This window comes from Drosophila obscura, unplaced genomic scaffold (assembly GCF_018151105.1).
Source record: "Drosophila obscura isolate BZ-5 IFL unplaced genomic scaffold, ASM1815110v1 contig_9, whole genome shotgun sequence".
Lineage (NCBI taxonomy): Eukaryota > Metazoa > Arthropoda > Insecta > Diptera > Drosophilidae > Drosophila > Drosophila obscura.
Genome location: NW_024542883.1, coordinates 3,668,512 through 3,694,575, shown reverse-complemented (window position 1 = coordinate 3,694,575; position 26,064 = coordinate 3,668,512). Strand labels below are relative to the sequence as shown.

General features: G+C 43.2%; 5 protein-coding genes and 1 long non-coding RNA gene across 8 annotated transcripts; 2 read left to right on the top strand and 4 right to left on the bottom strand.

Annotated features, from left to right (window-relative positions):
- Positions 1-7,465: 7,465 nt before the first annotated feature.
- Positions 7,466-8,129, bottom strand: LOC121405313 (glycine-rich cell wall structural protein 2-like). Its single transcript, XM_041595950.1, has one exon. The coding sequence runs from the start codon at positions 8,064-8,066 to the stop codon at positions 7,668-7,670; it is 399 nt and encodes a 132-aa protein (XP_041451884.1). The 5' UTR covers positions 8,067-8,129; the 3' UTR covers positions 7,466-7,667.
- Positions 8,130-13,855: 5,726 nt separating this feature from the next.
- On the bottom strand, positions 13,856-15,107 carry LOC121405301 (glycine-rich cell wall structural protein 1.8). 3 transcript variants are annotated; one of them, XM_041595925.1, is made up of 2 exons: positions 14,667-15,107; positions 13,856-14,339 (listed from the first exon to the last, which is right to left on the bottom strand). In XM_041595925.1, exons 1-2 carry the CDS (start codon positions 15,067-15,069, stop codon positions 13,900-13,902), a joined length of 843 nt encoding a protein of 280 aa, XP_041451859.1. In that variant the 5' UTR covers positions 15,070-15,107; the 3' UTR covers positions 13,856-13,899. The 3 variants fall into 3 exon arrangements, with proteins under 3 accessions (XP_041451859.1, XP_041451860.1, XP_041451861.1); XM_041595926.1 differs by lacking the exon at positions 14,667-15,107 and adding an exon at positions 14,607-14,651 and having other exon boundaries at positions 13,856-14,399; XM_041595927.1 differs by lacking the exon at positions 14,667-15,107 and adding an exon at positions 14,544-14,595.
- An 843-nt stretch (positions 15,108-15,950) lies between these two features.
- On the top strand, positions 15,951-17,035 carry LOC111073955. Its single transcript, XR_005968536.1, has 3 exons — positions 15,951-16,335; positions 16,482-16,538; positions 16,599-17,035. It is a non-coding gene; the product is annotated as an uncharacterized LOC111073955 (long non-coding RNA).
- A 1,720-nt stretch (positions 17,036-18,755) lies between these two features.
- On the bottom strand, positions 18,756-20,958 carry LOC111073952 (lipase 1). The gene is given in 6 exon segments (XM_022366519.2): positions 18,756-19,216; positions 19,218-19,238; positions 19,306-19,443; positions 19,513-19,868; positions 19,936-20,113; positions 20,181-20,958. Coding segments are annotated over 6 exon segments (1,326 nt in total). The 5' UTR covers positions 20,382-20,958; the 3' UTR covers positions 18,756-18,784.
- Positions 20,959-21,092: 134 nt separating this feature from the next.
- LOC111073953 (lipase 1) lies at positions 21,093-24,594 on the bottom strand. Its single transcript, XM_022366520.2, has 6 exons — positions 24,478-24,594; positions 24,242-24,419; positions 23,938-24,191; positions 23,723-23,872; positions 21,789-21,917; positions 21,093-21,720 (listed from the first exon to the last, which is right to left on the bottom strand). The coding sequence occupies exons 1-6, from the start codon at positions 24,577-24,579 to the stop codon at positions 21,310-21,312; spliced, it is 1,224 nt and encodes a 407-aa protein (XP_022222212.2). The 5' UTR covers positions 24,580-24,594; the 3' UTR covers positions 21,093-21,309.
- Positions 22,298-23,631, top strand: LOC111073950 (aminomethyltransferase, mitochondrial). The gene is made up of 2 exons (XM_022366518.2): positions 22,298-22,803; positions 22,866-23,631. The coding sequence occupies exons 1-2, from the start codon at positions 22,318-22,320 to the stop codon at positions 23,622-23,624; spliced, it is 1,245 nt and encodes a 414-aa protein (XP_022222210.2). The 5' UTR covers positions 22,298-22,317; the 3' UTR covers positions 23,625-23,631.
- Positions 24,595-26,064: the final 1,470 nt, after the last annotated feature.

Sequence of the window (26,064 nt, the reverse complement as noted above, 5' to 3'; positions counted from 1 at the left end):
ATGGGCAGTAAAGTAGATAGACTCGTATCTGAATTTTGATCAAATGCAACAAGACGAAGCACTAAGAGGAAAGTTTGCGAATGCTGGGGACCGACCCACACGGGCCCCGAGTGGCTTCCAATGAAACCGGTTCCCGTCCATCAATATTTAACAGATTATTGATATTTGTGTTTCCATTTCATTAAATCTTTTTTGGCACTGTCTGGGACGCGTTTGGGACTAAATGGGGAGCTATACGGGGAGAGTTAATGATCGTCGCTCTCACCCGGGTACTTTACCTGGGTACTACTACATAACACAGTCGTATACATGCAAAAGTGTATTAAATTATATAAATTAAATAAAATACTCTAATGATTCCATGATAATCTGAGATCGCACTGATAGAAAAAAGGCATAGTAAAAATAACTACAATCATATTTGAATTTAAAATGCGATTTTTAAATACAAACATAGTAAAATTAAATAGAATTCACTTTGATTCAAATATAATTGTATTAAAATGGCTTTTTTAATACGGTCATATTTAATTTTAATACAAAACACTATACAAATGAATATAATATATTAAATTTGTAGTTTAATATGTTTCATATTTAAATTGAATATTATTATGATTGATTTCAAAATTTTTGTTTTAAAATCAAATGGGGTCCCCTTTTTTTTAAATATTCCATATTAAATGAAATTAAATATTTTTTGTATTTATTTGAAATATGTTTATATTATTTTTTTATGTCCCTCGAATTGGTTCAACTGGTTCACGCTGCTGCAGCCTTATACACACTTTAAATTAAACTTTAACTTGGTGAATTTCACACCATGAGGACTTGAAATGTAGTCCGCGTAGGCAAAATAATAATCGAATAATTTAAAAATGAAATATACTCAATATTAATATGAAACAAATTAAATTTAGGCATAAAATATTTTTAAATTATATAAGAAACACATTAGATTTAAATATTAAACATATTAAATTTAAATATGAAACATATTAAATTTAAATATGAAATATATTAAATTTAAATATAAAATATATTAAATTTAAATATAAAATATATTACACTTAAATATAAAATATATTAAATTTAAATATTTTCATTTTAATATCAAAGTTTAAGTGAAAAATATTCAATTTTAATACAACCACTCTTGGATGAAAATCAATGGCATAAATATTAAAATCTAAGTGAAAATATTAAAATTTGAGGGCTTTTTTCTATCGGTGCGGGAGCGGCTTATTCTTTATATTTACAAATTAATTGAATTTCTGATATGAAAGTCTTATAATTTTGTAACGCACCTTTTCCTCTTTAACTTGATTTCCCTTACAGTCTGGTCGCTCATGTTAATTTTAACTCTGTTATGGCGCTAATTCTACCTTTTTCTACTATAAACCCAAAATAAATTTATTTCATACAAAATTGTCACATTTACTTTGCTGTAATTTACTGACTGCCGAACAGGCCCCTAGAAAATTAGCATAGCTCGTGGGCAGAAGTCTTCCGTTTTTTTTTTTTTTAACAACATTAATTTGATATGTAAATGAATATGTACATATGAATATACCTAAACGTAGTGCTGCCGGATCGGATGAATATAAATGATAACACTGTACAACAAATTCGAACTTTTTTGTATCGGGATTAACCGTCTGTACCGATGTCAAACGAGAAGGAAGTCGCTTCTGTTGACGCGACTCTACTTATATACCCGTACTCAGTCAGTATATAAATATTTGAGCTTATGATATACATATGTGTAATTTTTTAATCTATGCTATAAATTTGTAGAAAATAAATCTGTGTGACAGATTTCTATCTCCGCAACGCGTGCACCAAATTGCATGTTGATTTAAATGATAGCCAGAGAATGTTGCATGGTTTGCACAAACTTATTTGTACTTTTCTATAGATAGGTTCCTCGAAAATTAAAAATTAAAAATCAAAAATCTTAAATTGGTCCTTAAATTGAACGCCTATTTCATTTCATTTCTCCGCAACGCGTGCACCATGCGGTTTTTTTTAAATTATAGCCATAGAATGTGGCATTGTTTCTAAACAAAAGTTTTTACTTTTCTATAAATAGGTCCCTCTAAAATTAATCAAAAAACATCTGAAATTTTGTCTAAAAATGTGTGTTTGAACTATTTCATTTCATTTTGTGTCATTCCGTAGAACAGAGCATTTTATGATCGATTTTGTTTTAATACATTTTTGTATGAAAAATTGTTTTCTGTAAAAATAACAATTTGTATATCTGTTGATTTTGATTATCATTGTTTAGTTTCGATGAATTCCTAAACATTAAATGCATATAGTAAGCAGCGAAGCGTGCGGGTCTGCTAGTATTTTATATTTTTGTACAGTGCGAGGCAAAGGACAGAGTCTGTGGGAGCGATAAAGAGCACCACTACAACCACGCCGCACCAATGGCGGAACGAATCCGAAAATGGAGAATTCAGTTTGACGGCCAAGATGACCCTCTATCGTTCTTTGAACTGCTCGAAGACCCCATTGCCACCACGGTATTTTGAACAGTTGGTAAGCCAGATCCGAGCCCGCAAGCAAGCGGTGGGGGAACAGTTCAAAGATTTCCTCATTGAGATGCGGCTACTCATGCACCACGATGGCTCCGACGCGGTTAAGGAACTAAACAGGATTCGAGACAATGGCCTACCAGCATACCAGATGTACGTGCGCCGCAACGAACTGCAAGACTTGTCTCAGCTAACACTTCTGGCCACGGAGTTCGAGAATATTGAAGAGCGGACCATTCCGACCACTCTCGCACCCCCGTGGCACACGCCCAGATATGCCAGGCCGGCTACATAGCAGAGGAGCGGCGACTCCAATCGGACACCATTTCGGAATCCCCATTGGGACCCGGCAGACCAAGGAGACAGCCATCTAACGCAGACAGTACGGCGAATCCCGAGGTAGCACATCGCATGACGACGACCCCCATCGCCAACCCACGCGCAGCCTGTCGCCGGTGTGGTGAAGCAGGGCATGCAGCATACGACTGCCAGAATCCCTCGATCCTGTTCTGCTGGGAATGTGGCAAGTGCGGCGCACGGACCACCGATTGCAATCGCCGGGACACGTCGGGAAACGACTCACGTCCTCGACTGACACGGGATCAACCGGGAACGACGCCTCCTCAGACCCGCGACTAAGAAACCCCCTAAACGAGAAGAAAGGCAGGATAGTAGCGATGGTGACCCTAGGAGGGCACGCAACGGAAGCCACAATCGACACATCTCGAAGCTTTATCAGTGCAAACCTCGCCCGACAACTAGACAACAACACCAACCTGCATGATGAATGCGTCCGCATACGCCTGGCCGATAGCTCGGCCAGAGAGATCTCACAAGTTCTACTGGCGCACATCAAGGTTCAAAGCCCGCTCCTGGTCCTGCCAAACAGGTTGGGACAAGTAATTGTCGGCATGGACTTCCTATGTTCCACCGAAACGACGATCCAATGCGGCACCACGCTGCAACAGCTTCGAGACCGTCGTCCCATGCCCACTGAACCAGTGCTTACCACGTACAAGACGCCGAACCCCGCAATAAGAAACCACAACAAATCGCAACGAACCCACGTCCACGACCTACCAAAACGAACACGGGCCCCAATAACGCAACGCAGCACTTGACACCCAAACCAATCGCCACGAACTCGAAGCACCGGCCCACAACGGAGAAGCCGAGTCCGAGGCCAGCCCCAGCACACAGCAACCAAGCAGCCTAAGCCAACAACAGGGACCACGCTTCCCAACCAACTCCCGAGGATCTCACACACGAGACAAACCCACTTGAACCCGGCGCTCGACACAGGAAGCCCAGGTCCAAGACAAGCAACAGAGCAAGAAAGCATAGGATCTGCAACGGAAAAATTGAACACAAGGGGCGTCCAAGGGGCGTCAGAGCCGACCACCAGCATCGAACAAGGACAACGACAGCTACAATCCGACAGCCCAGCAACTCGGGAAACAGCCACGCTAATCCACCGAACCTCTCTGCCAGGACCCGGAAACCAGGACGATGACCTGACCGCGCCCGGTCGTAACCATGGCCGACACACACCCAGATCTTCGCCAACACATTGGAGTACCTTCCGCGTACTGACATGACCCTTAGCGCCATGCACCGAGTCATGCCTGGAGCCATGTCGGAGATCTTCGTCGCCCAAACAAGTCGTTGTTCCGATAGCAGAGGCGTTCACGCACCAGTCTGACTATACAACTCAAATATGCCACCAGACCTACGAAACTACTCAATCCACGGCCAACGCCACACCCATCGTCGCCCGCATAAGCGAGTTCCCATGGATCCCATGGTTCGTCACAAGCAGTCGATGCAACCAACGCTACTCCCAGGTGAAGATATCAACACCAACGAATTCGAAGACGCAGCGCAGGTCGAAAGTCCGAAAGACGTCGACCGAAGAAAGAAAGAAAACCGAGAACTCAACACATGCGCGGCCGGAAAGGCGCTTGCCAAGATTATATAACCAACACCCACCGCAGAAAAACCAAGTAACCAAAGTTCTCAAATGACGAGATCAACACCCAGCAAACACGTAAACTCAGACATGCCAAAAGACAGGAGACCGGCAAATATTCCTAAAAATATATTCACGAAGTTCCAACGAAATTCCTTTCCGATCACCTCACCTGGGAAATTGGCCACTTGTTGGGAGGCGATTGCCTTAGGTAACCCACTGCTACCGGGCAATCCACTCACACGCGCGAGCCAGTCAGCAGTCTTCGACTTCCCTTACCGGGAATATTGGAGACTGAGTGCAGAGCTAATGATTACACTGGTGCACACTAGAATTAGGCTGTGGCCCCAAAAATTTAGATTCTTATAGATTTCGTGGCTTACAATTTTTTAACGAATTATGGTTTTTTTTTATATTGTAGTTTTTTTTAAAAGAATTTTTTAAAAATCTTGTATTTTTGTTGTTGTGTTTTTTCAGTGGTAGTGCTTCTATTTTTCACATAACTTAAGTATTTAATATCTGGTTGCATAGAACTGACAAACGCAGCTATAAATCCGACCTAGACTTTTTGTATCTGCAGCTTAACGCCTGGAAGATATTAAGCTTTCAAATTCAAATATCATCAGTTTTTGCGGTATTATTTTTCGAAATTTTGACTTTAAAAACTCGGGAAAAGTCGAAAAAAAAATAATTCTTGGCCAACATTTTTGGTTTTAGATAAACGCATTAAAAAAAGAACTGTAAGAACCCTTCCAACATTCCGAAATATAAATAAGATCTGTAAGACATTGGTGGGAAAATCGATGGCCGGCCGATCCGTAAAAGGCACTGCCTGGCGTGGCTAGGTTTCGCTAACCATTTTATTTCAGTTGCTGGCAAAGTCCCCGTTTTCCCAATAAAGTCCTTGTGAATTATAAATTACCTTGTAATTCAGGACCCTGGACAGACTGGAGATGCACATCCCAGCCTGAGATATGTTCTTACAAAACATAAGTACATACATATATGTATATTCCTGATCAACAGTGGTGGAAATACTTTTTTGTCAGCCAATGTGAATATGCACATAGATCGTAGTCTTACATATGAACATATGTATGGATGTATATTAATCATGAACTTCATAGAGTCCAAGTCCTACTGTATTTCCCCCTTATCATGACGTCATAATATTTAAATCAATTAAATTTTGTATGTTTTGTTTTATTCACAGTCATTTCTTAACAATTATTTGAAAATATCTTATGGAATGGTTTAACCGCGTCCGCCAGCTGAGGCAAGGGAGGAGGATGATGCAGATGAAGAGCCGCCGCCACCACGACCGCCGCCTCCGGCAGAAGAAGCCGACGATGATGCGGATGCAGAGCTAACGCCACTGCCACCACCTCCGAAACCAGCGCCGGGACGTCCACCGTCCAACTGTGGCAGGGCCGAGGCCACAGCCACCAAAACGGAGAGCGCGACGAACAGTTTCATGACTATGCTTGTGTTCCCTAGAGAGAGCTTCGCAAACTTAGCTACTACCATGCCCTTTATACAGTCTCGAGGCAATAGATACACAGGGAAAGCCATCTGCTGAACCAGAGATGCGGCCCGGGCGACAGCGTCAACAGCAACAACAATCGTAGAATCGATGCCCCAGCAAATTAACAATATTTATGGCTTGGCTCATTAGCAAGTTTGGAACGTACGATGGTTGTACCCTACACAGTCTCGGGTGGCTCGATCTCGAGCCCACACTGTAACCGGTTAATCTGTATCGGTTTTTTTGTTTTTTTTGCGATGCCCAATTCTCGATGCTGACGTGCACTTCCGAGTGTACGGGATCTGTGGTTGGAGTACATTACAGCTGGCGCCAGTGATATCTAGATGAAGAAAACAAGTCTAACTAGAATTTGTTGTTGGATCCATTGTAAAAAATTAATTTGGGAACTACATTTAGATTATGGAGGTTTGATGAGAGAATCTTGCTTGTTTGAACAATATCGATATGGATGTAGTCTTGTTTTTTCTTACACGCATATGATTATACATACTCGTACATTGCATTACATCTAATGGCAAATTGTTCAATTGTTCAATCGATGATTTTACATTTCCTTTTGTACCTGATACGATTTAATACGTTCGAAAATGTCAAAGCGATATTTTTTAACATCACAATTTGATAATATATGTAATTTGAAAGTCATATTTTTGTAGATTACAATTTGCTAACTGACTAACTGCAAAAACAGAGACAGCGTTCTGGGAAAATCAGTCTCTCATTCTGTCTCTCTCTTCGCAGAAAGTTTGCAAAGTTTAATGTCATAACACATTAATTAGACAAAATAAATATAACAAAATTAAATAAAACGAATAAGTAAGTGAAAACCGGAGCCTACCAGCTAAAACCAGCATCTCGATTTGATATTCTTCACATATAAGAACGATATTATAAATGTATGTACATACTTGATCTGCGAATTTCGATTTAAAATCGAACAATTTTTTTCTGTGTAGTTCACTCTAGTCATCTCTAGCGAAGGAAATAATAATCTATTATTTCTTTTCTCGAACACATCTGCAACATTTATTTTTTTTGGCAAGGCGCAACCTTCTGTACAATACACTTTGACAATGGTATAAAAGTTTTTTTCGGCCAAATTCCAAATTTAAATTATTCAAATTAATGCAAAAATAAAATTAAAAACTCACCAAATCGTAAATCGAATTAATTTTCTTATTTTTGTTTGTTTAATTTGGGATACAGATTAAGCAATCTCGACATCTGTTAAACATTAGATTTGCATTTGCATGTATGTACATATATATGTATGTATGTATAGGCCAATAGATGAATACAGGGGAGTCCCAGTGCTCCGCTCCCTAAGAAGTAGGGCATTGGACGTTTTATAGTTTTATACTACTTCCCCACCCGCATCAGCAAAGCCCACCAACGTATGTGCAACTAATTTTATTATTTCCCCGACTTATATGCATGAATTAACGGCGTTTTTATGCATCGTAGTTCCCATTGAACATGATTGGAGTCGAGTGTCGTGGGACAATGACAGAATAGAGGCATCTCTTAAGATTCGGGTTTTTTATCTTATATTTTTCAGACTTTCTTCAATCATTAAAACTAACTTAGGCATAAACAAAAGACAACCGCTCTAGCCATAGAAGCCACCTCCGCCCGATGCTGAGGCGGATGAGGATGCTGAGGATGCAGCGGCCCCCCCGCCACCAGCCGCCGAAGCGCTAGAAGAAGCCGAGGCAGAGGCAGCACCACCCCCACCGCCGCCGCCGCCATGATGACGTCGACGACCACCACCACCTCCAAAGCCGCCATACGGGCTTCCACCGAATCCGCCATAGCCGGGACCACCTCCAAAACCACCGTAGCCAGGGCCGCCTCCAAATCCAGGGCCTCCTCCAAATCCGCCGAAGCCTTGGTTTCCATAGCCGCCGCCTCCGAAGCCAGGTCCGCCAAAGCCAGGGCCTCCAAAGCCAAATTGAGGAAGAGACGAGGCAACGGTGACCAGAACTGCCAGCACAATGAGGATCTTCATAATTGGTTTTCTGCCTGTATGTACGAGCGCTGAGCCGTCAAGAAATAAACTGACGGTCTCACACCAGAGCCCCAAATGTATTTATCCAAAACGCTGGTCGGGTTCGGCAAGACGCTTGGGACAAATTGCCGCCCCAGCTCGGCAGCCGAACAGATCATTTACCGGTTTTCTTTTCATTTGCTTTTATATCTAATTATCAGCACCGGGTGAATCCCCAAACCCGTTACGATACGAACATGCATAATTATGAACCACAGCCCAACATACTCGTACTCATTTACCCCAGGCCAGGCATGAGTCGTCGTCGAGTGTCTGCAATAGAAGAAGAGCTGTTGTTTACTAACTCAAATGATGCTTGAGGGCTTCCTGATCTGCGTAGTTCCCCAGTGGACACAAGTGCCTGGGGAGCTGTCTGATTTCTAAGGTCGATCATCTGACAAGTTCATCTTGAAGAGTTTATTCCCCTGTTTGGTTTTTTTTAAGTCGAAAGCGGTTTTGATGTCGTTGTTTCCAAAAGATGTGCACGTGGCTCGGAGACAGAGCAAGGTGTTGAGGGACCCGATAATATACTGTTGTTCTCCTAATTTGACTTCGATCGCCATTTCTCCAAAATTTTTTTATTCGATATATGTATCTTGATAAATGGTTGATCAGTCTACCGCAGAGACTGCTCCGTTCCGATCGAGTTAACTGTCTTTAGTTTCCAATCTGTAATTTAAGACTAAAAATATTACACTACCTTTGTCACTCTCACAATCTACAAAAACAGTTTGTTAAGGCTTCAAGTGAATGTTCCGTCAATGTAAGTGATTTAATCGATTAGCAATCATAAGTGAAGTTTTTGATCAATATATTTTAGCATATTTTTCTTTTGTTTCAATTGAGAAACTAATGTTATTCTTTTAAGCAACGATTACGAGTATAACTATCTAATTTCCAATTTGTCCTTTTTATGTTTTTGTTATTCTGACTCAGTCAATAAATGCATTCACGAGAACAATATCTCGCTGAGGTCAGAAGAAAGCTTAAAAAAATCATCAATAACACTACACGACAAAATCGAACTTCGTTTTTTCACATAATTTAACTTAACTGAAAATCTTTCAGAAAAAGTTTTTTTAGTTCCTTGAGGAAAAAGTCGGGAAAAAAAGTTGAGAAAATTCCAGTATACATATGTAAATCTAGAAACCACGATTAGCTAAAATGATACAGAAATATCGAAAATGTTATTTATTATATATAACATAAATATTAGGTTAAGACAAAAAAATGTTTTTTTTTCGAAATTTAAACGGGACACCCCTTAATTTTATTATCTATTAAAGTTTTTATTTTTATTTAAAAACATTTTTTAGATGATGCTACCGAACTTCACAAAATTTTTTAAGAAAGAAAATAAAAAAAAATTTTATTTGCTGAATGAATTGTATAATGCGTTGAAATATATTTCATGAATAATTATAATTATCGAAATTAATCAGTTATTGGCAGTAAAAAACATGCACAAGTTTTTGCAAACAAGTTAACTAAATATATCAACCTCAACTGAACTTCCTGATTTTCACCTATCGTTAATTTTTTACCATTACGTAAAAAAAAATACCTTATTATCAATATGAACTAGTTTCTTAGTTTCAATATTACTTCTAAAAATCGATTAAATTTAATTTTTTTTTTTTGCATATTGCCTCAAAAAAGTGTATTTTTTTCGTAGAAACTAAAACAGTATTTTTATTCACTACGCAGGTGGCCGTCAAAAAAAACATGTTTTTGCCCAGCCCAATACATATATGTATACATATTTTTATATATGTACATAAATAGTTGCATATATGTATATATAATTCTCTTATTTCGAAGTGTTCATGGCCAATAAGGTAACCTCGTACTTTCTGTGCTATTTTAAGTTGACGAACTTCAAGCAGAATCAAATGTTTGCTCGTATCATTATCGAGCAAAAAATCACACAACCCAGTTGAGAATCCCCAATTTTTTTGGTTCTTAGAGATTCATATGTATGTATGTATGAGCTATTCAAGTATACAATAATACAATAATATAACTCCCATGAGAAGCGAACAAACAACAATTACTTGTAGCTATATGCTTAATGCGAGACTGTTAATAAAGTCAACATCAAAGAAGACATTCATTATACATATGTACATACATATCTACACAGAATAATAATATATCTGGCCAAACCAGTTCCAGTTTCGTCATTGCGAACCTAACTTTTTATTCGTACTTCTCCCCTCGGTCACATCGAAAGCGTGTGAGGCTATTAGCGACTCACAGCGCAGGGGTTTTCCAGCCAAAAGTTGTGAAAAGTCAATTAGGAAAGCGTAAGAATTCGGGGATTTTTCGATTTGAGAGTAAATCACTCATCGAGGGAAAGTGATTTTCGGAACATACTCGAATCAATACTAATTTATTGCAAACTAGGAAACTGGGCCCCCGATAATGATTAAATTTTGCTTTGTTTATTTGTTTATGCAAAAGATCCACCTCATAATCAGTTAATGAAACCGGTCGGGCCTCAGATAGTTTTTCTAATCGTTTTATTGCCAAATTATTGTTGAGGCTTGTCGAGTATGTATTTATATAAGTCTGGGATCTGAAAATTATGTAAATATTTCAATGGTTGATTTATTTGCATTTAATTATTAATGGTTATTAAATGGCGTAGTATTAGAATGCAGTCAAATAAAATGATTGCAATTACATATAATTAGCTGTCTAATCTGACAGTTAAAAAAAGAGTTCTCAATTGAAAAGCACTTCGATGCTTAAATAATGAACTCGGACTATAAATATTTGTTTATTAAAATCACCAAAATTTAAATAATTTGCAGTTGATAAAATATGAATATTAGCCGGTGGGCTCGGCGAAACCGTTGCCAATGACAACATGAAATAATATTAAAATGCCAACTAATGAACGTCGTGTTAATTATGTAAACGCACTTTCGCGGGCGCAATCACGGCGGGGACCGGACGAACTTTGTAATATTTTTGCACGTTAGCCGGTCTGCTCTCGTATTGTTATTGGCCATTTCCATGCTTTTATCAGCCTCTCGCAGATCCGTAAATTGAATTACGAGACCCTCATTTGCAGTGCAAACTTTTCAATTACGAGGCCCCGGGCTAATGAACAAAGCGAACCCATTTTGCGACCGGCAACGATATCGATGCGAACAATACTCGTAGTCGTATGCGATATGCAATATGAATTATTTAATTTTAATTAAAGTTTCAGCGCATAATGTATTGCCTACTTTCAGCTCTAATGGAATGGTATGGCGGGAACGGCATACTTTCAGGCGCCACCTGAGATGAGCTCAAAGCCCTGGAATATTTAAAAATACCAGTACGAATACGAGTACATATATGTATACACATTTACAAATATTTTACATTTATTTTATTGCCAAACATAAATTGCAGTGAACAAAAGAATCCCACAATATGGCTCGACAAAGTTCGACAAAGGCGAATGGAGCTCCCAACTCCTCCGAACTCCACAACTGTTGCAATCGCACGGACCGAATGTGACTCTGTGGCAAGCCGCCAGCAGACGGAGGCCCGTCTCAGACTAGCTTCCTCTTTAATGTTGCAGAACTGCACCACAGGGGTTCATCGTCCTTGTGCAAATTGGTCTCGGGGTTTATTGCATAGTCCAGACCCCCGACTATCACAGAGGCCGCGGGCGCGGACGAGTGCCAAAGGACCAAAGAACCAAGCCAGATGCTGCTCCTGCAACTGTTTCCGCTGGCAATAAAACTGCACTTTGAGGCGGAGGCCAAGGAGTTTGCTTAAGATTTCAATTTGCTATCTCCTTCCCCCTATGGAGAATCGTGTGCAACAATTTGCAATAGTAAAACTATACTTAATGATAAATGTTTGCGAGGGACACATAAAGTTCAAGCAGAGAGCAGTCTGTCCAACCCATTTAAAAGATTTATATGACCATGAGTGGCATCAATGTCTTCGGTTTTCGTATACATCTGCCGCCTCCCAATAGGCCATTAATTCTGATGAAAACTTACAAAGCCAGAATTCACAACCGACCGAGTGGGGAAAGTTCTCGGTGTCTGATTCTTACATATGATGAATTCCATGACATATGTAGTTAACAGCTGTTCAAAGGGGAAACGTTTTCCATCGGGACTGCCACAGCGAGACTTTTGGGACGTGTTTTCCCCTATTAACAGTTTTCACCCGAATTTCCATCCAACTTTGAATGTGTACCGATAAGAAGTCACACAAACTTATGAAAGATAAAACCCTCCCTAGTTTTTGATTGGCAAAGATAACTATGTGGATGATAAAGTGGAGCTTCCTCCCCATGAAAAAGAAGGGGTTTCCAACAGAAATCAAGCAAATATGAACCTTGTATACAGCTACAAAGCTTGTTTTTGGAAGCTAGTAACGGGTTTTTATATTCTGTAAACAATATCTAGTCGAGAGAAAGAAGGGATGCAGAAGTGTGCAAAGCCGAGCTGGAACGTTGTGAGCCGCGGCCCTTGCACTACTTTTATATCCGGTGCTTAGTCAGTATAGGTATGTGTATGCAATCTTGTTATTTACATGTGTACATATGTAACCCATACAATATATTTTATACTGAAGCGCCAGTATTGCTATTCGCTTCCACCTAAAGACAGACCTACATATTTGATTCGAACTTAAAAATATTTTATCTTTTTCCGTTTTTTTTCGGTATTGTTTTTTGATTTCGTCGGTTTTTTCAAACAATATTGAAACTTAGAAACTAGTTCATATTGATTATAAGGTGTTTTTATTATATTTTTATAGTTACTGTTAAAAAATTAATAATTGGCAATCGACAATCTGTTAGATATGGGCATTCTCTACGATACTGCGTTAATAGTTTTATCGTATCTTTAAAATTGTGCCTGCCACAGATTTTCGTCCTTTGTAGGGCGGAAGGGGGCGAGGCGAAATTTTGAAATACACCCAGGCCTTCGGGTGCTGGGAACCATTCGGCTGTGGTGCTGAGACGTTCGGGTCGTGGGCCTGAGACGTTCGGCATTTTTTCGACATGTTCGATTCATGACGAGATGCGAAAGCAAGCCGAGAATTGCAAATGTATGTGTGTACACAGACACGACAAAATATTTATGAATTCTTATTTTCCGAAACCGTTTGAGTTTATTTTGAGTTTCATTTCCAGGTTACGTAAATGTGTGTGTGCCATGTATTCACACATACTGTGCTTGTGTGTGGGCTGTACAATATTGTACATGCCGATGCCAAACGTCTCAGGCCCACGACCCGAACGTCTCAGCACCACAGCCGAATGGTCCCCAGCCGAAGGCCTGGGGGTGCTGGGACAGAAAACACAGCTGCGACAAGTTCGGTGTATGAACTGGCACATCTATATACTGTATGGTTAGCGGTCGTAGGCATCTTACTATGTATTATATTGTCTTTGGTTATACGGTAGTTAGAGCCAACTACCCAACGCTTTTATCGGACCATGTCCCATTAAAATGTTCTCATATTACAAAATTCCGAAACTGACTAACTTTCGAGTTTTTACTTGAATTTTCTTTGACTAACTTTGTTGTGGAGGGCAGGCCTTCTCCGAAATTCAGTGAGAAAAAAACATGTTTGCCATCGGTTCAAGATCCATATGTCGCTAAATGACTGTGCTTTAACTCAATGCCTGACGCTAGGAATCGAACATAACAAACTTTATCTCTAATGTAGATACAAACCATACAGCAAACATCCTTTTCGCATTTAAAACGAAATCTTTATTGAAATCTTAGAAATTAGGGATAATTAAGTAGAAAGCTACGGCTTATTAGCCGTGATAGCCGCCGCCACTTCCGGCAGATGCTGTGGCCGAAGCTGCCGCGGAGGCGCTTGAGTGAGCTCCACCGCCACCCTTTCCATAGCCTCCGCCTCCTCCGCCTCCGCCACCGTAACCGCCACCGTATCCGCCACCCTTGCTGCCACTAAAGCCTCCAGTGAAGGGACCGTAAAGACCTGCGCCATGACTGGGACGTCCACCAATCCCTGGTCCATGTCCATTGCCGATTGCGGGATGTCCAAATCCTTGGTCGTCTCCAATTTGACCACCTCCGAAGCCACCGCCAGGCGTTCTAGATCCGTGTCCGCCGTGCAGTCCAACTCCTGATCCAGCTGAACTACCGCCAGCTCCAAAGCCGTGTTCACCGCCTCCAAAGCCATGTCCACCAGATCCATGACCGCTACTTCCTCCAAGTCCACCTAGTCCGTGACCTCCTCCGCCACCAGTCGATCCAACGCCTCCAAATAATTCTCCTCCTCCTCCTCCTCCACCTCCACCCACCCCACCCCCAAGTCCACCTAACCGTGACCCCAGTGCAACGCCCCATCCTCCTCCTCCTCCTCCTCCTCCTCCACCTCCATGTGCACCTCCAGATCCATGACCACTACTTCCTCCAAGTCCACCTAATCCGTGACCTCCTCCGCCACCAGTCGATCCAACGCCTCCAAATAATTCTCCTCCTCCTCCTCCTCCTCCACCTCCATGTGCACCTCCAGATCCATGACCACTACTTCCTCCAAGTCCACCTAGTCCGTGACCTCCTCCGCCACCAGTCGATCCAACGCCTCCAAATAATTCTCCTCCTCCGCCACCACCGCCACCACCGCCATGGGCACCAGCTGCACTCACTGCATTAGAACCAGCTAAAGATGCGCCAGATCCTCCAGCTGCACCACTGTCTCCACCGGTCCAGCCTCCGCCGTGCTGACCGCCGCTTCCAAAGGGACCGCCATGACTTCCACCGCCCAATCCTGGTCCAGAAAGTCCACCGCCAAATCCAAATCCTGATCCAGGGCCACCTCCAAATTTACCGCCACCATCGCCGCCCGCTATAGCTCCAGCCGAGGCTGATGCCGAAGACGATGCGTGACCGCCACCGCCGCCGCCGTACCCGGCCGATGCCAGAACTACGCAAACACTCAGCACTATGAACAGTCTCATCGGAACCTTTGCCTCCAACTAACTAACGAAGTCCCACGGAAAGGCATTGGCTTTTATTAGAGTCTACAAAGCAAAAAAGGAAAAATAATAACGAATTAAACACAAATCTCACAGAGTGTGAAAAAAGAACAGCAGCCCGGGCTTACGTGCATATGTATATACATATGTACGAGTATGAGGAGTCACGTTCCTAACACAGAGATCCTAGGGTCAAGTCAACAAAAGCTGAAATAATTAACTCTCGGAGAGAACAATAACGAGTTCCAACACATTTATCATCATTTGAATAATGTCGATTGTCTAGAAATACTGGAAACTACACTAGAGAGTACAAAAATCCCATTTAATGTTCTGACCGCGTGCGGGAGATTGTGGCAGCCATCGAATGTTGGCCAATGTTGGCCACATGATCGATGATATTTTATATTCGTAAACCCTAAAGAGACTGAATCTTTTAATACCCCTAACTGTCTGGGCCTTCATCAAAAAAGAGTATCAAAGCCACGCTGTGTACATTTAATTGTGGACTCTAATCGTATAATACGTATAAACCGATTTCATCGCGATTGGTTTAGGAAATACTTATCTGTATTGACTACTGGCTCGACTAAGATTAGATTGAATTTTATTTAAATGATATGCGGAGGTGTTCGATGGTTACGACAATGACCCTAAAGGTCTACGTCATTCAATCTGTAAAGATTAAAATACAATCGTATTATATACTCTCATCAGTTATGTAAAAAAAATATATATGTATGGCCCAATAAACAGATTGAAGATTAAAAAAGCGAAATCTTTATTATATGTAAAAGTTAATATTGACGGTACTAAGATGATTTCGCCAAAGCCTTCCAAACAAGTTTGTAATGATTCTTAAATGCACACACTTCTGTGTGGATTTATTCGTTTATTCGTCACAAGCTTGTCATTTGCTGGTGGGAAGAAAGTTGTATCCAGACTGCTGTGATGTGATGCTGTTACAAGAGTATTTCAAAATTTCGCTCAGCCTGGGACGAAAATCTGCGATATCCAAAATTTTAAAGAAATGTCATGTCTACAAGATCTGGATCAGATTGGACTATTATTATAGCCAGAATGAAGAAATTAATTTTCAGTTGCTACGCTGAAATGTTCGTTAACATCAAACCAAGTGGTCGGTCGTTCATTTACATATCTACGTCAAACGCGTCACTGTAACTGTGCTACTTTTCGAGGCTATTTTCGAGGCAGTTTCTTGGTAAAGATATCCTAGGAACTTCAACGGTAAGGCCATGCAGTTTTCAATAAAAATTAATTTCATTATGTTTAAGGTTAAATTAAAGTAATACTAAGAAATACGAAAATTTAAGTTTTGAATTAAAATCTGACACTCACCAAAGAAAATGCGCTTATCCGCCGTGCCCTTCAAGTGATGTGCTGCCGGAACCGACAGACGACAATACGGAAGCGCCAGCTTCAAGAAAACCGTAAGCCACTCCATGCATAAGTGAGGCAGCGGCCTCATGTTCTCCCCCTACCCCCAACAGCATCGATGTTTAGATGCCTGGAGTTTATCTTGTGCGGCCTCAAAGTGTGAGATCCCCGTGAGGCTGGCCCTGAACTGAAGTACGAACCAGATGCTCCATCTCCAGAGGCTTCCATACCCGCAAGACCGCTCTACCATCTTTTCAAATGTAAGTGCACCGCAACTTTCGGTGGCAGAAAATGGAGAATGTTGAAGTGAGGGCCCAGCTCCAGCAACGGATATTAATCCAAATGCCTCAATTCCAATACTGCCAATACAATCCAGTGTTTTAGGCACGGAGAGAAAGAGCCGAATAACCTCCAGAATGAAGAGCAGAAATGCCAGCTCCAGAATCACCTATTTAACTGTCTGCGGCCAGGTGGGATCCAGGATCCCTACAACAGAGCTAGTAGATGACAATCAATGTCCAATCCAATCCAATCAATCCAGCACTTCCAGAAGCACTTATCTTTCCAGATCCAGCCATAAGAGATAAACGATTCCCATGAGCTCCATAAGCTTCGATGCTTCCAGAATTATGTGATGAAGAGCCAGATGTACTAACTTCAGCAAGGCTACTTTAAATCATCTCTGCTGTGTGGTCTCCTAGAGATAAAGCAGAAGAACCGGCAGAATTTAGAGCTCCAGCTGCAGCAGCTCCCAACATATCGTGTCCACCGTTTATCCCTAAGCTCTGGGTCGAGACACCGCGGCTGGAGGACCACCATTCCCGGAAGCACTTCCCAGCACCATGACCCAGGCCGAAAGTGGATCCACCCAGGCTGATACTGCCACCGCCCAGGCCAAATCCGGCCGAGGCCAGAGAGAATCAACAGACACTCAGCAGTGCAAATAATCCCTCGGGAGCCGTTGCCACTAAGTCACTGTCCATGTTCCGTGGAAACGCCGAGCTTTTATATCGACGAAAAGGCCAAGCCTCGAAGCCACAACGATAACGTACCATAAAACCTTAGTGACGTTTTTAGATAACTAATGCACGAAGTTAAGGAAAAACGAGAAGGAACGTGTGAGTCGCTTCTGTAAACGCGACTCTACTTTTATACCCGAACTCAGTCAGTATATAGATATGTGAGCTTATGATTTATGAAGAATTTTTAAAATTTTATATTTTAAATTTTATGGTCTAGATGATGACCATAAAACTTAAAATATAAAGCTGCGCTGTCCGTTTTCTCGTATCTTCAAAATTGTGGATGTCACAGATTTTCGTGCGTATAGCTGACAGTGCTCGTGGTCATGAGGATGAGTTGTTGATCAAGAACTGGCTATCCTCTAATTACTCAATCTACATGAAGTCACATAAGAAAAAAAACTGATTTGCGACCTTTAGGCAGTATCTTGGGCCACAAATTTGTATAAATGTTTTACTATAAAATGCAGTTATGATGACATATTGCGGATTCCCATTCAAATAGAATAAGTTGAATTAATATAAATGGAAGGGAGCCCTTTAAGTCTGGCATTTTTATTAATACTATTATTATTTCTTCTGATAGGACATTTTTTTGACTTTAATGAACCAAGTCTAATCAGGAATTTACATCAACGATAATGAACACAAGGGAGTATTTTCTATTTATAACTTATCATTCTCAAGTCCTTCGATACATAAACGTACACATTTTGCCATCTGCGAGAACTCGCTATTGAAGGTTTAAATATAGGGTTGATTTTAAACACAGATTTTCACTTAACTTGGCTTATTCAGGAAAAGCCCAGTGCAACCGAGTTGAACTGAACCGAAATGCAAATGCCAAGACAATGTGGCATGAAAGCATCTGCGAAGCACAAGAAAGTAGGGGCAAAAGTAGAAGAGGCAACGACATCAGAGTGAGAGTAAGCCATGGCCTCAGTAGCAGCTGTTAGCGGAGTGGCATGTGCATGGGAAAATGGAAAATTGTACTCGAAGGAAATCTGCTTACAAATGCATGTATCGTGCTTCTTCTTGGGGTGGGTGGGTGCTGCTGGAAAATCTGTTACAGCATTGTGGGCCAAAAGAAACACTTGACTTCCGTTTCCGGTCAAAGGCAAGACTTTTGCTCCCTCAACCCCGACCCCTTGCATATTTGAAAATACGAAATTTTATGCAAATATCTCTTCTATATTTAAAGCTAAGTAGAACAAAAGGGAAACAAATAAATAAATATTAAGTATTAAGTCTATAGGTTCAACTCCCTCCAGATGCGTTCAGATCGCATGTAGGCCACGTCCGCGTGCTCCACGACCGACTCGAAGAGTCCGGCCTTCTCCTTGGGGATCCTCCGGCAGCTTGCCGAGCACTTGCAGCATGCGCTGATAGAGAACCTTTCGTACGTCGATGGCCCAGAGGAAGTCCATGTGGTTGAACTCTTTGAGGGGCACCAGATACTTGCCCGTCACATTTCCCAGATCGTCGCACATCGACTCCACGTCGCGGGGATGGCAGAGCAAATCATTCGTGGAGTAGTACACAAAGGTGGGCACCGTCACCAAGCTGAGGTTGTAACGCGGCGGCTGGTGGTCCCTGTACAGAACCATGTTTTTGTTTGAGCTGTAGCTGTAGGGGGCAAACCGGCCGCTCTTGATGATCTGTATGAAGTGCTTCACCTGCTTCGCGGCCACTCCGGCCGGATAGTGACCCCAGGATAACAGGGAACATTTTCTAAAACATAGATCAAGTGAGTTCAGAGCGCATTGGCCGGTTAATATTTCTTTTAATCTCGTATTACCCTGTTGAACTCATTCCAGTTGCGTCCCACTATCCCAAAGACGGCCTCGATGCACAGTCGCTCCGTCTCCTCGGTCATGCGGCATAGGAAACGGAACTCTCCGTTGAACATTTCTCTGATGGAGCTGCCAACCAGACTCTAAATATTGGTTTTATTTTAGAAGAAACTCCACTGAGATCCGATGCGGGCATGCAGTGTCCTACTCACATTGAAATACAAGCTTATGGCTCGTATGTATGGATGGTCTTCGGTCTCCTTGGCATATACAGCAGGTGCGAGGGCCTGCATGGAGACGACTTTCTCGTTGTATATCGGTCGCATCGAGCACATCACAAAGAATGAAGTGCAGCCCTGGGAATGTCCGGCGTAGTGCAGCCGCTTGAAGCCGGTGACCTTTAGCACATAATCGATCATTGCTGGAAGGTCGTACATGCCTATCTCATGCCAGCTAAAGTCCCAGAACTTGGACTCGTCCGGGTCGAGGTTGGTGTGGTTCCTCGAGTAGCGATTACCGCGTGCGTTTCCCAGCCAGACATCGTAGTTGTGGTCAGCCAGCAAATAGGCTGCGGGGTGTACGAATGGGGGGTAATCACTAGCCCATTAATCAGAAATCCCACGCGACGCACTCACCCAGGCTCACGTTGGGGCCCATTACCACGAAACCCGCCGAGCTGTCCACAAGTCCGTGCTGCAGCAGGAAGGGCTGGGAGCCCTGACTGCGAATACGGTGCATTGTCAGGATGTATCCGTCCTCGGTGGTCACATGATGCACTTCCGCCTCATAGCCGTACTTGGCAATTAATTTGTCCTGTTGATGAAATGTGTGTGAGACGTGGCTGACAACGATGACGAGCCCTGGTCGTTAATCTTCCTACCACACTGAGACTCGAGTCCTGCTTGATGTTCTTACGCTGTAGCTTTTCCTCGAAAGTCTCGTCCTCCACGCTCTCCTCCTCCTCTTCCTCCTCTTCCTCCTCCTCGTCTTCCTCTCCACCTATCAACTGGGCTTGGGTCCGATTTATAAAGACGCACAGACCCAGCACCAAAATCAGGTGCAGCTTTAGTTTTTGGCGCATCTTTTGGCTTACGAAATCTGCTCAAAACGAAAGTGAAATCCGTGGACTCTCTCTGATTGGAGTCTCAACCTGAACGCTGGGCGACGCGAACCCAACTGAAAGCCGAACACCGAACCGAAAACTGTCAATGGCCCAGACCGTCGGCAAACACAAACCTCACAAACCTCAGCGGAGGCCCTACCCGTTCAACAAAAAAGAATGCCGAAATACGCAACACCCAATACCCAATACCCAATACCAAAACTTTCGATCAGACATATCCAACAACAACATTGCGGGCTGGTACTGTGACGTGTTACCAGGTCGTGTTTACCTTTCGATTGCGTTTTTCGCTTTTGGATAGTTAATTAAACGTGGTGTCTTTGGGGGTATGCCTACAGGCATTTGGGATGCGTGGGGCGTCGCTATCAGAAGTGAGCAACTAATCAAGTGCAGCGGCACAGTGAAGCTTCGAGTGGGTGGTTGTACTTTTAACATTCTACAATTGTTACCGATTTCAAATATTGTTTTTCAATTCAGTCACAACAATCAGTCTACAATAATTATAATTCCAGCAAGCAACGAATTTGTACTAGAAGCAATGTACGAGTATTCCCAACCCAACACATCATTGGCCAAAGACGCTGCCAGCCGTCGCGTCATTGTAGGTCAAATTTGGCAGCACAAAAGGCAATGGAAACAGATACATTTTTTGTTTGCGATCAAAAGAAAGTAAGAGTGTCGACCAGTGGTCGCTTTTGCCTTTTGATATTATACATTTATTTGGCTTTTTATGTGCTGCCAGGCCAGGCAGCAGCAGCATTACATAATTGGCATTTGGGATGGTTGCCAAGACAAATAAATCACTTCGCTGGATAATTATTTTTGTCATTCGTACATATTGATGGGACTCAATGAACGCCTTTGATGACTGACGGTTAACTGTTCGTTATTCAATTATGTATGGTAGTTTACCCTCGAGAAACTTTTCCATTAGCTCGATTAACTTGTCGTTGACCAGAGACTTGACCTCGCCAGAGATAAGGAAGTCAAAGTGATTGAATTTCGGAGACTCGATTCTTTTTACGCTCCTCACGGAGTTCATCATTCGGGCGTAGATGCCGTGCACTCCTTCCGGTGTGGCTATTGCATCGGTTTCCCCGAAGTACAATATAGTCGGCACACTGATCTTGCTGAGATTGTATCGCAAGGCCTCCACCCCATTGTAGACCTTCATGTTTTGAACCGGTCCATAATCGTAGGCGATAAAGTCTCCAGATTTCCATATCTGCTGCAGATGTCTTATCTCCCGAGCGGAGCCCCCCTGCAGCAGGTATTCATAGTTGAAGGCATCCAGTAGCTGATAATAAAGAACATATTTAGTCCGTATATTGAGCTAGTAAGTGAAGTTAAGTTAAGTTAAGTTACCTTTCTGTTGCTTCGGGCGCTTCCTGCCAGCTGTTTGGTATAATATTCGCACTGATCATGTTTGCTCTGACATATTTTTCGAAAGTATCCCGGTGGAAAAATTTCAAACTTGTTTAACTTTTGGCGTTTCTAAAAACAAAACAGTGGTTTCTGCTTTATTCATGTAACTGTACCCCTCCCATTTGGAACTTTCAAAGTTCCTCAGATAGCTTCCCGCCAGAGTGAATATACGATCCACCGATTCCACAAAAGTTCGGAACAGCCGTTCTGTTGTGCTTTCACCAGACTAATCCATCCACCACAACAATTTTCGAATCACCCCGGGGGGTTATCACCAAGCAAACCATACATTTTTGTATCCCTCTCTCTCTCGCTCTCTCGCTCTCTCTCGCTCTCTCTCGCTATGCAATCTCTATATTTCTCTACAAGAGTCTGGGTCAGGCGAAGTCAATCTATTATCAGCTGCTCTAATATCAATTCCGAGCTCTGGGTTTGTCTAATTCTGGGGCTTCGGCACAGTCTTAGAGTGATGTTGAAGCTAAGCAATCGACTGAAACAGACGGGGCCTCGGGTTCTGCCCACAACCCTAGGCGGATTACGCCACGTATCTTCGGATCGCTCCAGCGAGGGAAACCGCACGGCCCTCTACGATTTTCACGTGCAGAATGGTGGAAAAATCGTAAACTTCGGGGGCTATGCACTGCCAGTGCAATACTCTGACCAGAGCATCATCTCCTCGCATCTGCACACCCGGAGTGTGGGCTCCATTTTCGATGTATCGCATATGCTCCAGACCTATGTGAGGGGCAAAGATGCAGCTGCCTGTCTGGAGTCTGTTTGTACGGCGGACATCTTAGGTACTCCGGAGGGTAGTGGAACCCTCACGGTATTCACCAATGACCAAGGCGGCATTCTGGACGATCTCATTGTGAACAAGGTCAGCGAGAAGGAGCTGTATGTTGTCTCCAATGCCGCTATGAAGCAGCAGGATATGAATGTAATCAGTGCAGCTGCGGTATGGCATGGCTATAGAGATTTGAATAAGAACCAAGTCTACATACTTCCATTTACTTTCAGTCATACTTCAAGTCCAAGGGCAGAGACGTATCCGTTGAGTTTCTAGCACCGTCCGATCAGTCCCTGGTTGCCGTACAAGGGCCCCGAGTGGCTGCGGAACTAGCCAGGCTACTGGCTCCAGCCACGGCTCTAGACCAACTGTACTTTATGCGATCTTTCGTCGGCACTTTGGCAGGTATCCCCGATGTGAGGATTACGAGATGTGGCTACACTGGGGAGGATGGCGTGGAGATATCGGTGGCTTCTGCACACGTACAGGCTCTCACCGAAGCCCTCTTGGCTAATGGAATCCTAAAGCTGGCTGGCCTGGGTGCCAGAGATTCGCTACGGCTGGAGGCGGGTCTCTGTCTCTACGGCAGCGACATCGATGCCCAAACCACACCTGTGGAGGCAGCTCTGGCCTGGCTAGTGGCCAAAAGGCGTCGAGCTACTCGCGACTTTCCAGGTGCTGATGTGGTTCTCGGCCAGCTCAAAGGAGGAGTTCAGCGCCGTCGCGTGGGTCTACAAATGCTGGGAGCAAAACCTCCGCCAGCCCGCTCGGGAGTGGCCATCTTCAATGGGGGCCAGCAGGTGGGACAGGTGACAAGTGGCTGCCCAAGTCCCAGCACTGGTCGCAACATAGCCTTGGGCTATGTGCAGGAGACGCTGAAGGCGCCTGGAACCAGGGTGGAGCTCAAAGTGCGCGATAAGTTCTATGAGGCAGAGATCACGAAAACGCCGTTTGTCAAAGCTAATTACTACAATAAACCAAAGATATAGAATTGGATGGAGGCACGTGGAACCTGTGGTCAGAATACTCGTAGTGTTGGGAAGAGTACCCGTGGCATAACAGGATTATTACAGCGTCCGCTAATTACCTTGACAAACTTCATGAGGCTGCGCACCTGTGCGGAGTCGAAGCGCACCTTTCGATGCAGTCGAGAGAGGGGTGCCATCGCCTGCATGAGCTGGATGCGTTGATTGAAACGCGGATGCATCGAGCAGAGCACCAGAAAAGCATTGAAGGCCTGGACACCGCACACAGGAGGGAGCCATGTTTAGGGTAGTGCATCATCGGACAAACACCGCTCACCTGCGAGTGTCCAATTAGCAGCACTTGTCGCGGTGGCTCCTCTTTGTCCGCTCCTCCGGACTGCTGCTCGCTGCCTGTGACCTCCGCCATGTGGTCAATTATGGCGGGCAGGTCGTAGGCGCCATGCTCGTGGAAGCTGAAGCTCCAAAAATCGTCCATGACATCGGTCAGCTCGAGGTGATGGCGCCCGTAAGGGTACGCGCCGCGCAGATTCGCCAGCCACACGTCGTACTGGAGCTGGTGCAGCTGAAAAGCTATACAACACTCAGTTGGATACCCAGGCACAAGAGGCCCTCTCGCTTACCCAAACTCTTTTCGGGCCCAAGGCATACCCAGCCGAGCGATGATCCGAGCAGTCCATGGACCAGCAGCACGGCGCGTGCCCCGGTCCTCGGCAGTCGTTGCAGCTGGAGCTGATAGCCATCCGCGGTAGTCACATTGTGCAGTTCATGGCTTACGTTGTGGGCCTTCAGCCAGTCGAGCTACACGGGAAACGAGCAGAGAAGAGAGTGGCGCTGGGAAATGGGTCCTGGGACTTACCGTTGTCCACCTGTAATGCGGTTCCGATTGGCCGGCGGCACTTATATTGGTGCAGGTGATGAAAATCACGTGGGCGACGATGATCCAACCTAACTCCGTCATTTGGTTTGTTCAACTAACTTTCGCGAAACTCCCACATATGTAGCTGCTGGCACTAATTGCGTGGCTCTTGATCATCTTTCCACTTGACTTCAGTACACTGGCCAACAAGAGATTGAAATCGTTTTACCGAATGAACAATCCGGAACACTTGCAGCTATTTAAACATTCATAAAAGTGTACAGTAACCACCTTCGGGCACAATTATTTATTTATTTACAAAATTGTAGCCCAAGATGAATCCAAACAGTACAATTAATTTGTATAGCCAGAGAAACAAGGCCCTCAGGGTGATCTTTATAATTAATTGATGATTAATATTCGATTTGTTTTTCATTGCTCCAAGAAACCAAACTCAATCAGTCCCAAAAAACTAACTTGATTGTCAAATGTTTTTGATTGCTTCAAATATGACGAGCTGCATTTCAATCAAGGGCTCTGCGAAAGAGATCGAGTATCTACACACATATGCACGTAAAGAACTATCCGAAAACTGAATTACACTTAATTGCATTTGTATTAAGCGCTTTGGCCAAGTAAAAAACAAAGCTACAGGGTACTATTGCACTCTAGCACTCGATGAGTAATAATATTGTTTATTAACACAGTCCAGGCATCGAAGAGTTGCCTCCCAATGCATTCCGCAATTAAATAAAGCTTACCAAAAAGCTTTATCAACACAGATTGAATTATGCCAGCGAACCCACACACACATTTAATTTTACCCGTGTACCCTTGCCCGTATCCGAACCCCTCAGAGTCCGCATGGAGCGCTCACAATTGCATACATCCATATGTACATGTACATATGTACATATATGTATGCTCCTCGCTGGTCATATCATTCAGTCGTACTCATAAAAGGAAAAATGTGAAAAACAAAAAACGAAAAACGAAAAACGAAAAGCAAAAATAAAGGCAGCATTTTCGTGCATTCCGACTATAAGATACCGTCTGTACTAAAGTCACATCAACAACGAAACAATGAGGCATATATGTACTTAGATATCGCATATATGTACATATGTAGATTGCTTATTCTTTTCGTTCTTTGCGGCTGTTAGTTTATCTTAATCTATTTACATATGCACTCAAATCCCATATGCCTTTGAATACCAGGTGCCAAAATCAACTCAGATCGAGCTCTCGGTAATCCAATTGCAATTGCAATTCAGGAGCAGGACTCCGTCTGGTCTGCGGCTGTGCCTTCGCCCCACCAATTGCATATTTACTTATCGCCGGGAGATAACAATTGACTGCCGTGGAGTGGCGGTCGGAGAGGAACAAAAATCCCAGCGAACTTTATTAAAATTATTCAAAAAACGAGGAATAAAGAGCGAATGGAGATAAATAAAACGCAAAAGAATCCAACAAGGGTCAGAAGAAAACGCCAAATTAAATGGGATACAAAATGGAGAGACAAAAAACACCGGTGGCATGAGGCGGCAACTGCCGCCTGGCTGTGGCAGCAAAGCGCACCCAATGCCC